This window comes from Lepidochelys kempii, chromosome 7 (genome assembly GCF_965140265.1).
Source record: "Lepidochelys kempii isolate rLepKem1 chromosome 7, rLepKem1.hap2, whole genome shotgun sequence".
NCBI lineage: Eukaryota > Metazoa > Chordata > Testudines > Cheloniidae > Lepidochelys > Lepidochelys kempii.
The window spans coordinates 114474656-114488946 of record NC_133262.1 but is presented as its reverse complement, the minus strand read 5'-3'; the positions used below and the strand labels follow the sequence as shown (position 1 = coordinate 114488946).

At 42.2% G+C, this 14291-nt stretch overlaps 2 protein-coding genes across 14 annotated transcripts in view; one reads left to right on the top strand and one right to left on the bottom strand.

Moving 5' to 3' along the window:
• DCLRE1A (DNA cross-link repair 1A) overlaps positions 1 to 6072 on the bottom strand; it is an 86232-nt gene extending 80160 nt beyond the window's left edge. For 5 of the 7 annotated variants that reach the window (XM_073354315.1, XM_073354314.1, XM_073354313.1 and 2 more), the window contains exons 1-3: positions 5463 to 5913; positions 3593 to 4792; positions 610 to 2226 (exon numbers count right to left, since the gene is read on the bottom strand). In XM_073354315.1, the coding sequence (XP_073210416.1) occupies positions 610 to 2226; positions 3593 to 4070 (2095 nt within the window). In that variant the 5' untranslated portion in view covers positions 4071 to 4792; positions 5463 to 5913. The other 2 variants (XM_073354311.1, XM_073354312.1) reach the window with 2 other exon arrangements.
• Positions 6073 to 6374: 302 nt separating this feature from the next.
• Positions 6375 to 14291, top strand: part of NHLRC2 (NHL repeat containing 2) — an 89050-nt gene continuing 81133 nt past the window's right edge. For all 7 annotated transcript variants that reach the window (XM_073354320.1, XM_073354322.1, XM_073354318.1 and 4 more), the window contains exons 1-2: positions 6375 to 6583; positions 13162 to 13314. In XM_073354320.1, coding sequence (XP_073210421.1) covers positions 6418 to 6583; positions 13162 to 13314 — 319 coding nt within the window. In that variant the 5' untranslated portion in view covers positions 6375 to 6417. The remainder of the gene's footprint in view (positions 6584 to 13161; positions 13315 to 14291) is intronic.

Below are 14291 nucleotides of genomic sequence, written 5' to 3'. Positions count from 1 at the left end.
ATACTATACCTTAAACACAAAATGAAGCTCAATTAGTATACGTGGTCTATGGTAAAGTAATTACAAGAGTGACAAACATTTTGTTCTATAAATGGCTATTAGCCAACCTTTCTTATGGCTTCAAAATAAGTTATATAAAAGTTACAAGTGATGAATTAGACAAGGCAAACATTAGTTGAGAGATTTGAAAAGATACCTACAGGATTTAGGAGCATGTCTCACTTTCATGGGACCTGTGCTCCTAAATCCCCTAGATGCTTTTAAAAATCTCCCCCTTAGGCTACGTGCCCTGTAAAACATAATTTAAGTCAAAACGTTTATTCTTCTAGCACTATCTTTAAAAGATTATATTTTTACAAAATTATTTCCTTCTTTCATTGCTGCTCAGTCATAGAATGAGCCGCTGTAATCTTGTAAATGTCTATGGCCCTGAATCCTACTAACTTCAAAGGGGGTCCACCCAAGTGGAAATCATTAAAGGATTGAGGCCTAAAAGGTTTTTGCAATGGAACAGAATAAAAAAGCCTCCTATTAAAATGGGAAAGAGCTATATCCACTAGACAGTTCTAAAATCAACTATTACAATTAAAAGTCACAATTACATCTCACCTGGTATCTTCTTATAAAAGGGACACTTTCTGTTTTTTGTTCCTTCTTCTGTAGAAGATGATTCTCTAAATTTTTTTCTCCAACTTCGCTTCCCACCAGATGTTGTATCTACACAGACTCCATTTTTATTTGAACTTTCTGTGACTGCATCTATGTCCCCCACAGACCCTTCAGCTTTCCTCTTTTGTTGTCTGGGCCTCTTTCCAATGGGAGTTACAGGACTTGAGGCCTGTGTTCCCTCACCAAAATGTTTCTTTCCTTTGTTCTCTTCTTTTGCTTTGGGTTTTAACCCAAAGAAAATACCAATGTCCATTTGTTTCAGTTCTTTGGCTGAAATAGATTTGGCTTTCATATTTGCAACAGAAACAGATGGCAGCATTTGAGAGATTGTACTGGGAAGGGGTACAGCCGCTGTATTAGGAAGCCTTCCTTCTTCCTCTATTACTGGCTGTGAACTCTTCTGGTATAATGTAGTTCCACTTGTGTTAGTAGTCATTTTATTTCTATTGATTAGGAAATTACTAGGTTCCTTCGAAACTTCACTTTGCCTTGACAGAAGAGATCTACCACCTTCTTCTTTGACTTTCAAGGGCAATGATGGATCACTCACAGCCAAGTTTGCATAATCCAAATGGCAAGCATTAAAATCTTTTACCTCCAAATTACCTGTATTAGAAACAGAGGCACTGAATATTGGCCAATCAAATTCCTTCTTAGTTATATCATAATTAAGGGAAAGAGAGGATTGTGCAGGTAGTTCCCCTTGTGGGTGTTTTAACTGATTAGCAGCACTTCCTGAATTAGAGAACATGCTGTTCATGTGCTCCTGAGAAACAGGTTTAACAAAACCATCTGAACTACTCAGTCCATTCAATACTTCACAAGGTTCATTTTGTATTATGAAACCACCTATTTTAAGGCAGCCATACCTGTGTACTTGCTGAAGTGGAGAACAATCCAATTTAGTACACAACATACAGCTAGATTCCTCCTTTTTGGTGCTCTCATCTTCAGAGTTCTGGGTGTGAAATAATCTCTTTTGTGATTTTTTTACTTTCTCCTCCTCCTCCTCCTCTGTTTCCTCTTCATTTTCCTCATCAGTATTAAGTGGGGAGTAGGAAATTTCACAGTCACTGAAGTCAGCTTCTGGAAGTAGCAGCTTTAACTGGTTTGAGTCATTCTGACTATCCAGATCTCCACTAGCTTCGCTTCCTTGAGAAAATGGAAACTCCAAAGACTCAAGCTGGCCATTATCATCTGCAGACTGTGTAAGTGGAAGAGTCTGTTGGAGCTTTAGAATGTTTGTGGAAGACACAGTAGTTACATTGGTTACATTTGGAGATTTTGCTTGTGTTGAACTCTGTATCAACAATGTATGATCCTCATTTGGGGCATTTCTTACATTCCTGGTCAATTTCTCACACTGCAAGGTTCCATCCACAAGGCCTGGGAAACAGCTTGAGTTAGCAGCATCAGAGCACGTGAACTTTCTCTCTGGGCTATATGTTGAAGAGCTGACAAGATAATCCCCTGCTCTGCTTGTAGCAAGTATGAAATGGGTATAGCGCTTGTAGTGCGATGGAATAGTGGAAGTGCACATTAGACCATCAGGACACTCTAAAGAAACAAACAGAATATCTTGTCAAAAGGCATTTTCAGCACAAACACATACAGTGATTTTATATTAATGTTATGGCATAGCTGTTAAGAGCTTTCCCTTAAAAACAGAGTTGTCTGAGGCCAGGGCCAGGCCTGAGCTATTCTGAATCACATTAACCTGACATTCCACCTCCCAGTTGTCAGTTGGGATACAATGAATTTTTAAAAATGCCACTGGAACTATTCACAGGAATTAGTGTTTTTATGTTCAACCTTATGAAATAGTCAGTAGTTGTCTCTCTTTTTTTGTTTTTTTAACATTGTCACAAAATGTTGAGGTCTATGTCTTACTAACCTAATGCCATTGAGAATTTTAGGATCAGTGGATAAATCAGTGCCAAACAGCAAGATTCTACAGCTGTTACGTTAAAGCTGGAAATAAGGTGGGAGATAGTTTTTTTATAGTTTTAATTGTAGGCAAATGTAAGGGCTAAGGGCTCCATTTTCATAATACAACAGTGACTTCAAACATCCCTTCAATAAAAGACAAAGATATAAGAAAAGGGGCAGCCTTTACTTTAAGTTAAAGTTTCCTGGCTGTGTACTTCCTGTTTTTCAAACAGAAAAAGATATATTAAAATCACAGATTAGGTTCCTGGAAGATTTACAAGGTCTCCATAGACCCATGAAAGCACTGGGTATCATCACATAAAACTGTATGTTAGAGGGTCCCACCCCTCCCAGACAAAATAAGTCTGTGATCTCTTGTGTTCTCACAGCATACCCAGTCAAAAAAGGGTTGCTAAAGTACACAGGCCCTGGGACTGAGGTCTGAAGTATATCATCTCCAGACTTTGGTAGACCGAGCATTCAAATCTTGATCTCAGCTTCCAAGTTTTGTAAGTATCCTGGAAAATCTGAAAACAGCGTGGGCCAATGTTCCTCCCCACCCCAAGAAGAGGGGCTGTGTGGCAGAAGGAAGCAAAAAATTCATTATGGATTCAGACCTAAGTGTCAGTGGTTTAGATCTCAAACCTGTGAGACGCTGAACAAGCAATACCCTCAAGACCTTCAACTCCTATTTCAACCCAATGAGAGTTGAGTGCAACACCTCTAAGAGGGAGTCAGCACCTTTAAAGATTGGACCTTCAATCTTTATCAATGCTTCAGAAAAAGAAATCAGACAGCCCCAGATCTGATATGAAAATAATGCTGATAAACAATAACATTGTAATAGTCATTCCAACCATACTATAAATTCTCTCAGATTTCAAACTGATGTGAGGTTCTATACTACTAAATATGACCTAAATTTCAAGCAACTTTCTTTGAATAACCTTTAAAATCTATTTGAATGGGCTATTTCTCCTCACCAGAGCCTTACCTTTTTCAGTGGATCCTTGAGTGTCCAAACATTCAGTAACATGCCACCGTGGTGTCTGGGCTAACAGTAAAGAAAAAGGCATCTGGCAGCTTGGGCAGTATCCATCATAAACTGGCCTTGCATTTGGTGTGGTTTGTTTTTTGTTACAAGTCCTGCTTCGCTTTGTTGGCGTAGTTACACTTTCCTGGGACTGCACAATATGGTCATCTTTAGATAGATTTAAGTTCTGGTCAGGTTTTATAAGTGGTTGAATACTTTTCTGTCTTGGTCCCTGTTCGCTTTTCTTAGACTTGTCCTTGTTTTCAAATACCTTTTTATTATTCCTACCTCCACTTCCTTTTGATTTGCACTTCCCATCATTTGCTTTCTGCATAGATGTAGAGATGTTCACTGAATTATTATTTTGATATAATGACTTTGGTTTCCGAACGGATTTGTACTCCCAAATATCTTCTTCCAACCCGTCATTTTCAGACATGGCAAAATAGCAACAAATCAAATATTTTCCTCAGCTTTAAGCAATAGTATTTCAATGTTCCTAAGTCTGGGGATTGTTCTTTTAATGCTTTTCCTTTTTAATTTCCCTCGACCTGAAGCTGAAAGGCACTTGAACTCCATTTGAAATGTTACATTGGACCGCAAACTGGATAGCCATCACAGATGGGTCTGAAAGGCCATGAGCTCTAGTTTTAAAAGAACTCAGGGGAGGGTTGTGTATTTTAATGCTATTGTTAAATGAAATCAAAGTGGATCATAGGTGTACTTATTTGTGGAGGAAGCCATTTGCTGCAGTTACTCTTCTTCCACTGGAGCACTGTAGATAACCACAGCCTCTGGAAAGCAAGGTTAGAGATTGCAAATCCAAATCTGACAGAGACTCCTTCCAGGGCCTTGAGGGCCTGAAAGGTGGGAGCCTGAAAACAAATGAGATTTTAATATGTATGCGGGTGCTCACAGAACAAAAAGCAGCATGAGGTGACAGATTGAGCAGCTTTATCGAGCAGATGCAACTCCTGCTGCAGTCAGTGGCAAATCTTCCATTGACTTTAAGGGGACTTGGATTAGGCCCCGCCTTTGGTCCACTCACACGTCACACTTGCAGTCTTCTGCCTCAAAGGCACCCCCGGGCTCAGACTGCCAGCACCTCAGTGGAAGGGTTAAAAACTGACCCAGTGGGAGGAGACCCCTGATCTGGAACACCTAGGATGATCAGATAGCAAGTGTGAAAAATCAGGACACTACTTTTCCTGAGGGGGAATGGGGTGTATCGTTGTATATATAAGGTAAATCCCCTAATCAATGATGGATTAACGCCCAGGCTCATGAGACATGGGCCCAGGGGCCTCAGTCAATTTGAGGGCCTGCACAGGAGCATCAGAACCTGGGTAGAAAGGGGAGGCCATCACACTGGAACTGTGGCCCTGCTCCTCCTCTTCCCTCCAAGACCCCACCCCCTGGCCAGGCCAGAAACTGGAACCAGGCAGTGGTAAGAGCCACCCAGGGAGCCTGGCCTGCTGTGGGGAGCCCTGGACCCTCCATCTGTCCTGAGCAGGGGCCAGAGTGCCCCAGAGCAGCCCCTGGCCTGTGTACCCACCCCCCGGGCATGCTATTGCCAATGGGACCCAGGGGCAAGGGCTCTGGTCCTGCCTCCTACTCCCTCCCCAGAGCCTGTAGACATGCTCTGCGAGGAAAGGTGGTCCTGCCTGGCCTAGGAGGAGGAGCTGGGGAGCCTTAGGAAGGTCACAGGCAGGGAGAGCTTCTGCAACTACTGGCCTGGCCTCAGCGGCCTCTGCACACCTGAGCTTGCTCAGTGCCTGTGCCCACTCCCGCTGGCAGGCTGCCCCCACCAGCTGCCGTCTGGGCTTTGTACCTGAGGCAGCAACCACGTGTGGCACCGCTCCTCCTGTCGCCTCTGGCCCGAGGCTTGCAACGGGAGGGGGGGACTGCCCCCCCCCCCACTATGCCCATGCCACCACGGCACCGTGCATGCCTGAGGCTACTACGTCCATGTTAAAGAGTGGGCGGGCACGGCCCCCTTGGGCCTCCCCCCAGCTCTGGGGCCCCTGGGCCCCCAGGGTGTGCGGGACCCAACTGTTCTTGGAGCCCAAGGGCCCCAATAAATCTTCATCCACCTCCGCCCCTGATGGCGGGATGCCTGGTGCCCCGGGGCACAGCCCCTCCGCTCACTGCTTAACCCACTTCTACGGGAGCAGCCGCCCCACTGCCACAGGGGCCGGAGCCGGGGCCGCAGGGGTCTTGTCCCGGGAGGGGCCAATCCCCGTCCCGCTCCCACCCGGACCAGCCCCCTCCTCTACCACACCCGCCGCAACAGACCTTCCACTCCCTCCCGGCAGCATCGCCCTATCCGCTGCCGCATATTCCATTCCACTGTGTAGCTCCACTTTCCGCCTCTCCCAAAGGGAAGGGGGACTCAATAATAATAGTCGAGGTTGTTTTAATCCTTTGAGTTTTTCAGGTCGCTCCCATCATTTTTTTTTTTTCAATAACCGGCTGACCAAATGTGCTGCGTCGAATCTGCTGAGCCGAAACTACCACTGGGATTTTTTTGTGTTTGTTTGACGAATATGCTACTGGGAATATGAAGGGTGTTTTTAATCTTTTCAAAAATTAAACGTTTGTTTTGCTTTAAAAATATAGGACCTTTTTATTATTTTAAATTAGTGATTTTTAAAAAGAAACATCTCCCGTTTGTTGTTGTTCCTATCGTTCGAAGAAATGGAAGGTGTGGGTGTCGAATACGCCGAGAGAAAAAGGCAGTTCAGTAAACAGTGTCTGTCGTTACACCGGCCAGGCAGGGAGACAACATGGCGGCGGGTGGCGGCCTCCCTGGGCTCCTGCCTGCCCAGACCCAGCTGGAGTATGCCTTGCTGGACGCCCTGACCCCTCAAGAGAAGGACAACCTGGTCTACCAGTACCTGAGGAAGGTGGACAGCTGGGAGCAGGACCTCAGGGTCCCCGACTTTGGAGGAGGTGGGTGATAGGCGAGGGCTGGGGGCTGGTGCCACGGTGAAGCCGCTGACGTCGGACTGCGAGGCGGTGAGGTGGCGCCCTACTATAGCGCGACACCGGCATGCCGCTCTGGGTTGTTGTCACCTCCCTCCCCGTCCCCCCAGATGGCCTCTGGCACTTGCCGCCAAGGCCCTAGGAATCGCACCCAGAGAGTTGGGCTGGTGTAAGAAAATCAATTGCCATGATTCATTTTCTGGGTGTACAGGACTGGGAGATGATAAGCCCTGAGTTCTAATCCCACTCCTTTCTGTAAAAAGAAAAGGAGGACTTGTGGCACCTTAGAGACTAACAAATGTATTTGAGCATCAGCTTTCGTGAGCTACAGCTCACTTCATCGGATTTATGCTCAAATACATATGTTCGTCTCTAAGGTGCCACAAGTCCTCCTTTTCTTTTTGCAGATACAGACTAACACGGCTGCTACTAACACTCCTTTCTGTATGCTCCAGGAGGCGGGTGGTCTGTGAGCATGAGAGGCACAGGACTGGATGACAGGAAGCTCTGAGTAGTCATCCCTCTTTTCTCTCCATCTAGTTATCTGCCTTTTTTCCTGATCATGAGCAGTTAGGTTAACGTTGTGGCCTCTGTTTTCCTAGTTGTAGAATAAAGACAAGTCTCCAGGAATAAAAAGTTAAGCAAACACAATGGCACTGCCTTGAGATAAAAATGCACCAGACTTCAGTGTTGCTAGCTCTCACAATTTTATTGTCAGTATTTCAGTGTTTGGTGTTTAAGCCCTAGCTGCTGGAATCAGGTTATTAATTGGGAATCTTAGATTTTCTTTAAAAAAGTATGAAAAAAAATTCACCCTCGTGGTTGCAAGAAATGTGAACCAAAGGCTCCAGTCAAAAGGTAAATAAACAGAACACCATTAAAAATTATTTTTAGCCAATCTCATGGTTTTGGAGGGGAGGGATCTGCCCCGTTATTTTTAATGCTGGGGTTTGGTTAGCAGTTCTGTTATCTGGTGCATTGTAGTAAACACACAGGGAGGTGTAAACACAGTGTCCTTGATTTAATAGCAGTCAAGAAATAGTAGGGTAAGTAGTATAATTATCCTCATGTGGGAATACAACTCAGCAGGCTGGGTGTAAAATCCATTGCTCTAATCACTTGTTGTAACTTTTTTATTAATTCAAATAAATGTTTATTACCTTTTTTTGACACTTGTATATCTTCAGAGACAAAGTGTAAAAAAAGATGGAATTAAAATGTTTTTAGTGATATTCATGTCTTTGATACTGAAGACTTAAACTTCAGTAAAATAGTAAGTGTTAAATATTGTAGCAAGAAAGACACTTATCTGTTAAATTGTTTTTCTCCTTTCCAGGATCCCCGCTGAGCTTCTCTCTAAATGCCCCACTTTGTGTTATTGCCATTCCGGCCAAAAAGGAAGCAGCTCCAAGTTTTCAAACTGTGATGAAACAAATTAAAAATTGTAGCCTTGGTTGTTTGCAAGACAGCAGATCTTGAAACATCTCTTCAAATCTTTACTTATCCATTTGCTTGTAACAAGTACTAATGGCTGGGTAAAATATCATTAGAGCAGTGATACTCAGACTGGGGCTTGCGAGCCACAAATGCCTATTTATTGCAGCACATAATATTAAAACACTGTGTTATTTAATTATTAACCAATCTAAGTTATTAACCGTCAGGATGTTTTTACTATGTTTATTAACCAATTCTAGCTGATAAAATAATAATAGTTGGCCAGTCATTTTGCTGTGAGAATAATATATGAAAACTAAATATTTTCCCTGTCATACCATTTAAATATGACTATATAGTACTATAGTAAATGAAACCATGAATTCACACTACTGTGGCTCTTTTGAGTAACGTTGATTGCTAATTTGGCTCCTGAAACACTGCAGTAGAATTTTCGTCATTATGGTAAGGATCAGCAAGTAGATCTTACGTGTGGGCTAGTAATTTTTCAAATCCTTTTGGAAAACTGCCTATGCTGGTCCCTAAATATCCTTTGGCTGACTTAAGATAATATTAATAGCCACATAATAGTATTGTTCGCTAACCAGAAAACTGTTGGAGCTTCTTTGACTTTTATTATTTTGCATAAAAAACATACGAACGGCATTACTGGGTCAGACTAAAGGTCCACATAGCCCAGTATCCTGTCTACTGACAGTGGCCAATGCCAGATGTTTCAGGGGGAATGAACAGAACAGGACAATTATCGAGTGATGGATCCCCTGCTGTCCAGTCCCAGCATCTGGCAGTCAGAGGCTTAGCCATCTTGGCTAATTGCAATTAATGGACCTACCCCCACGAATTTACCCAATTTTTTTTTAATCCCATTTTACTTTCGGCATTCACAACATCTGGCAACGAGTTCCACTGATTGACTGGGATTTGTATGAAGAAGTACTTCCGTTTGTTTATTTTAAACCTGCTCCCTATTAACTTCATTGGCTGAACCCTTGTTCTTGTGCTACATGAAGAGATAAATAACACTTCCTTATTCACTTTCTCCACACCATTCATGATTTTATAGACTTTTATCCTATCCCACCTTAGTAATCTCTTTTCCAGGCTGAACAGTCCTAGTCTTTTTAATCTCTCTTCACGTGGAAGCTGATCCATGCCCCTAATTTTTTTTTAAACCCTTCTCTGTTCCTTTTCCAATTCTAATGTATTTTTTTGAGATGTAGCAACCAGAATTGGATGCAGTATTCAAGGTGTAGGCATACCATGGATTTATATTGATTTATTTTTCTATCCCTTTCCTAATGGTTCCTAACATTCCATTAGCTTTTTTGACTGCCGCTGCACACTGACCAAATGTTTTCAGAGAAGTAGCCACAGTGATTCCAAGATTTCTTTCTTGAGTGGTAACAGCTAATTTAGATGCCATCATTTTATTTTGTATGTATAGTTGGAATTATGTTTTCCAGTGTGCATTACTTTGCATTTATCAACATTGAATTTTATCTGCCATTTTGTTGCCCAATCACCCAGTTTTGTGAGATCCCTTTGTAACTCTTCGCAGTCTGGTTTGGACTTAAGTATCTTGAGTAATTTTGTACCATCTGCAAATTTTGTCACCTCACTGTTTTCCCCTTTTTCTAGATCATTTAAGAATATGTTGAACAGCCCGGGTCCTAGTACAGATTCTTGGGGGACCCTGTCATTTACCTCTCTTCATTCTGAAAACTGACCATTTATTCCTGACAGTTTATTCCGACCATTTATGTTTCTTATGTTAATATTGTTCACTTGATTTACTGCTAGTGATAAAGTCAAGGGAAGTTCTATGAGTAAACATTATATTTGAAATAGTATAATGGACAGACAACCTTCCTTTATTAGGTTAAATTCTTTTAATGTCAAAAAGTATCTAAAAGAATTTGGTCCAGATCCCGAGCTGTTGTAAATTGGAGTATGGAGCTACCTCAAGCCAGGAAACTGTTGGAGCTTCTTTGACTTTTATTCTGCATATCTACACTAGGAGTATTTGGGCTCGTAAGCAATTGAAAAATGCTATTGCTTCTTAAATGCAAAGCTAGAATTTACTAATTATTTAACAGGGGACCTTAAACAAATAACTTCACCACAACTACTTGGCATTATACAGACTTCCAGGCTTGTTCTTTCCCACACAAATACTGTAATTTTTCTATAATAGATTTAAGGACTGCTTCAGGATTTTTCCCAAACCCTAAAGGATGATGTCCCATTTCTGCCCTGATACGCTATTTACAGTATTTAAATGAAAACCTCTTCATATGTATCCATCTAATACTAAAATAAAGCAAAATTATTTACTTTGATGTCCATGGCAGATGTTCAAGATACCACTATTGTCAATGGGAACGCTCATGTAGTGAGAGCGAATGGTCAAACCATCTTTTGTTCAGTTTTGAGAGAAGAATTTTGTCATGTGTAATTTAAACTACAATTGTAGGTTGTTTTTTCCTCTCCAGTTTCCACATTTTTCCTCCTGTTGTATGTGTGGAGACAGTTTGACAGATTCTCCCCAGCCTTTCCTAGATCTTAGGCTACTTTAAAAGAAAATAAGAATAAAGACTTTATTAGCAGTTTCATTATTTATGAAAAGACCTGTCTGTTTTTGTCTCCAGTATATCTGATACCGTACTCATACTTTGTCCTTGTTGATCACTGTGACCACCTCATTGAATCTTTCCTGAGCTTCCCCTGTTGCATTGCATCAAGTTCTTGTTCTCAATTTTAAGACCGTTCACCACTCTTCCTCTCCCTACTTGTCTTCTTTGATCTTTTTTATGTTCTTTACACTCCACATACCAAGTCAGTGATACCAGCCTCACATGCTGGGGTCTTAAATACTGCAAGAGGGTTTACCTACACAGAGCCATACTGACTCAGGCCGGGGGTTGGGGTGTGCGTGTGGGGTCTAGGAGGGAGTTTGGGTGCAGGAGGGGACTCAGGGCTGGGGCTAGGGATTGGCGTACGGGGGGGGCGGTGTTTGGGGTGCAGGCTCAAGGAGGCGGTTCCAATCTGGGGTTGGGGTGCAGGAGAAGGTTCAGGGTGCAGACTCTGGCCAGGCGGCACTTTTACCTTAGGTGGCTTCCAGTTGGCGATGCAGTGGGGCTAAGGCAGGCTCCCTGCCTGCCCTGGCTCCATGCCACTCCAGGAAGCGGCTAGCATTTCCAGCCCCTTCGTGGAGCCGTGCAGCCTGCCCCTGCAGGCGCCGCCCCCGCAGCTCCCATGGACTGCGGTTCCTGGCCAGTGGGAGCTGGCGCTGGGGGCAGAGTCAGCACGCGACACTTCCCTGATCGCACCTGCGCCTAGGCGCCGGAGGGATATGCCAGCTGCTTCCGGGGAGCTGTGTGGAGCTGGCAGGGAGCCTGTCTTGCCTCTGCTGCGCCGTCGACAGAACTTTTAATGGCTCGGTCAGCGGTGCTGACCTGAGCTATCAGGGTCCCCTCTCGACTGGAACCGGATGCCTGGCAACCTTACCATATGGAGCAGTTTGCCGGGTTGAGGCCTAAATGTATAAAATTCAAAAAGCAGCATTGGATAGGTTAAAATGAAAGTATCCATCATGGGAGTGCATTTGATTTGTGACTAATGAGGCAATATGAGCTGCTAGCTAGATTTAGGATTCTTGGATTCCATTCTCAGTTCTGCCACTTATGTGCAAGCTCACCTTGGGCTGGTCCTGCTCCCCTGTGGTTTTTGTCAGGGTCTGAAAAGCAGCACAAATAAATAGCAAATGTTTTCTATTCCCTGCATATTTGTATCCAGCTCATGAAAGATACTTTAACTCCAGTAAGAGAAGTACTCCATAAAGTATAAATCCATAACTTCATAAAGTATAAATCTCATTCTGTTGCGATTTTTAATAATTGATGGTCTGGTAGTGTAAATAGACTCTTCTTAGCTTATGTGAATAAGTGCCATTAACGTTACCAGTGCTGTAAATATGTAGCTAAGGCCCAGTCCTCTTAGTGAAGGAAAAGGCATAACTCTTATTGACTTCAATAGCAGGATTGTCCCAGAGCCTATGGGCTGATGAGAGTCTAGTCTGTTGAAATAGTCATAAAATGGAATTTTCAGAAGTGCCTAAGTGGCTTGGGAGCACAAGTCTCATTCAAAAATATAATAACATTTATTGTCCTAAATCACCTAAGCTCTTTTGAAAATCCCACCCATATGTTGATCTTTAGTATTTTCAGAAGTGTTTTCTACTGTTTAAAGCATATGATTGTGAGATAGTGCTAACGAGACAATTCAATTAAAAATCCTATCCCCCACTTGGTAAGGCAACTCCCTTTTCATGTACTGTGTATATATACCTGCCTACTGTATTTTCCACTCCATGCATCTGATGAAATGCGTTTTAGCACACGAAAGCTTGTGCCCAAATAAATTGGTTAGTCTCTAAGGTGCCACAAGTACTCTTCGTTGTTTTTGCTGATACAGACTAACATGGCTACCACTCTGATTCCTAGCTTTGTTACTGACTTCCCATCTGTCCTTGGGAAGTCACTTCTTATTGGAATAGTAGTTTTTGTTATTGAAAATTAGTAAGTAAACAGATATTTGTAGCTGTCGTTTAATATTGTTACAGTAAAATTTAAGGGGAACAAAAACAGAAACATAGCACAGGTTATTGAAATATTCTTTCAGTAGGAGATTTTACATCTTTATAAGTCATTAACAACAAAGTTCAGCAGGTATTTAATTTACTAACATCAGTTATTTCTAAATATCTGTTCATTGCATCTTTCTCGTGTGGTTGCGTTTTGGAGATCATATTTTCTGAACAGAACAAATGTTTCTAAGGTTTATCTGTGAATTATCATTAGCCTAAGTTAGATTTCTAACTGTACACTAATGTTCCTTTAAAATAATTAATTATGAAGAATTACAGATCATAAAAACACATTTACCATCTGTAAGATTTTTGGCTTGCCTTCCTGTTTGCATAGAAAGTTATGTTTTATATTGTACTGAAGTGTACCAAGAATGTTGAACGCTGTCATCTGTTCTTTCATTCTTTAATTAACTGAGTACCTCTGTTTTCTAAATTCCAGATTTAGAGTGGCTGAACACTGACGGTCCCATTTCTCTGTACAAAGACCTTTGCGGAAAAGTGGTGGTTTTGGATTTCTTCACTTACTGCTGCATCAACTGCATACACCTGCTGCCTGACCTCCATGCCTTAGAGCACAAGTACTGTGATAAAGGTATCAGTGCTTTAGTTTGCTTGGAATAGAATTTCTTAGCAATGTCACAGGTGGAGTAGCTGAGTCACTTTGTTGCTGGTTACTAAACACTTGGCAAGACTTCAGTGGTGTCTAAAAGTACCTTCTAATCTGAAAAAAGGACGACTGTATGTACTCCCACAGCACTTCTGAAAGGTGTTACATTTGGCAGTTGTTGCACCTGTGAATTTAGAAAAGCGATATTAATACGTAAAAGTCCAGGTCTGCTACTCTCATAAATAGGGCTGTTTGCAGAGTAAGGTACTACTCAATGTGAGTAAGGGTGCAAGAACCGGGCCCTGAATTTCTAGACATATGTGTTCCGCTGAATTTGCTTTCAAGGCTTGATAGATTAAAAAAAAAAATCTGATTTTAAGTAGGTGAGGTTCCCTACCTGCTCTGATCAGAGTATACGTACGTTGTGGATGATCTATACTTACACCATTCCTGGGGTTTGGTTTTATTAGTGACTGCAATAACAACAAAACAGAAACCTGAGCTAAAGCTTTTTCCCAAATTTGGCTGTTCCTACGGTTTTTCCTGTAGGACCTCCTCACCTCCACTCCTACTCTTCTTTGATCCAGAGACGCATTTCATCTCTTCCTCCTTAAATTCTGGTTGGAGAGAAAATCTGCCTACTATCTTTCTTGACTAGGGTAGACAGGTAATATCTTTTACAGGACCAACTTCTGTTTGGTGGGAGAGTCAAGCTTTCAAGCTACATAGATGGGTAGTAATTGCCCTCCATCTTTAAGCAAAATTCTGATCTCCTGACATCAGGATGAGTCAGAAGAGGAGAATTGCATTCTTACGCAGGCTCCTAAATGCTTCTAACCTGTGATGGACACTTTTTATGACATATTGGAAAGGTATTTTCTTCTGATGAGATGAGGAGGATTGAAACTAATTTCATTCTTCAACTCTTTGTTACAAACTATGATGATTTATTATGTTTAACC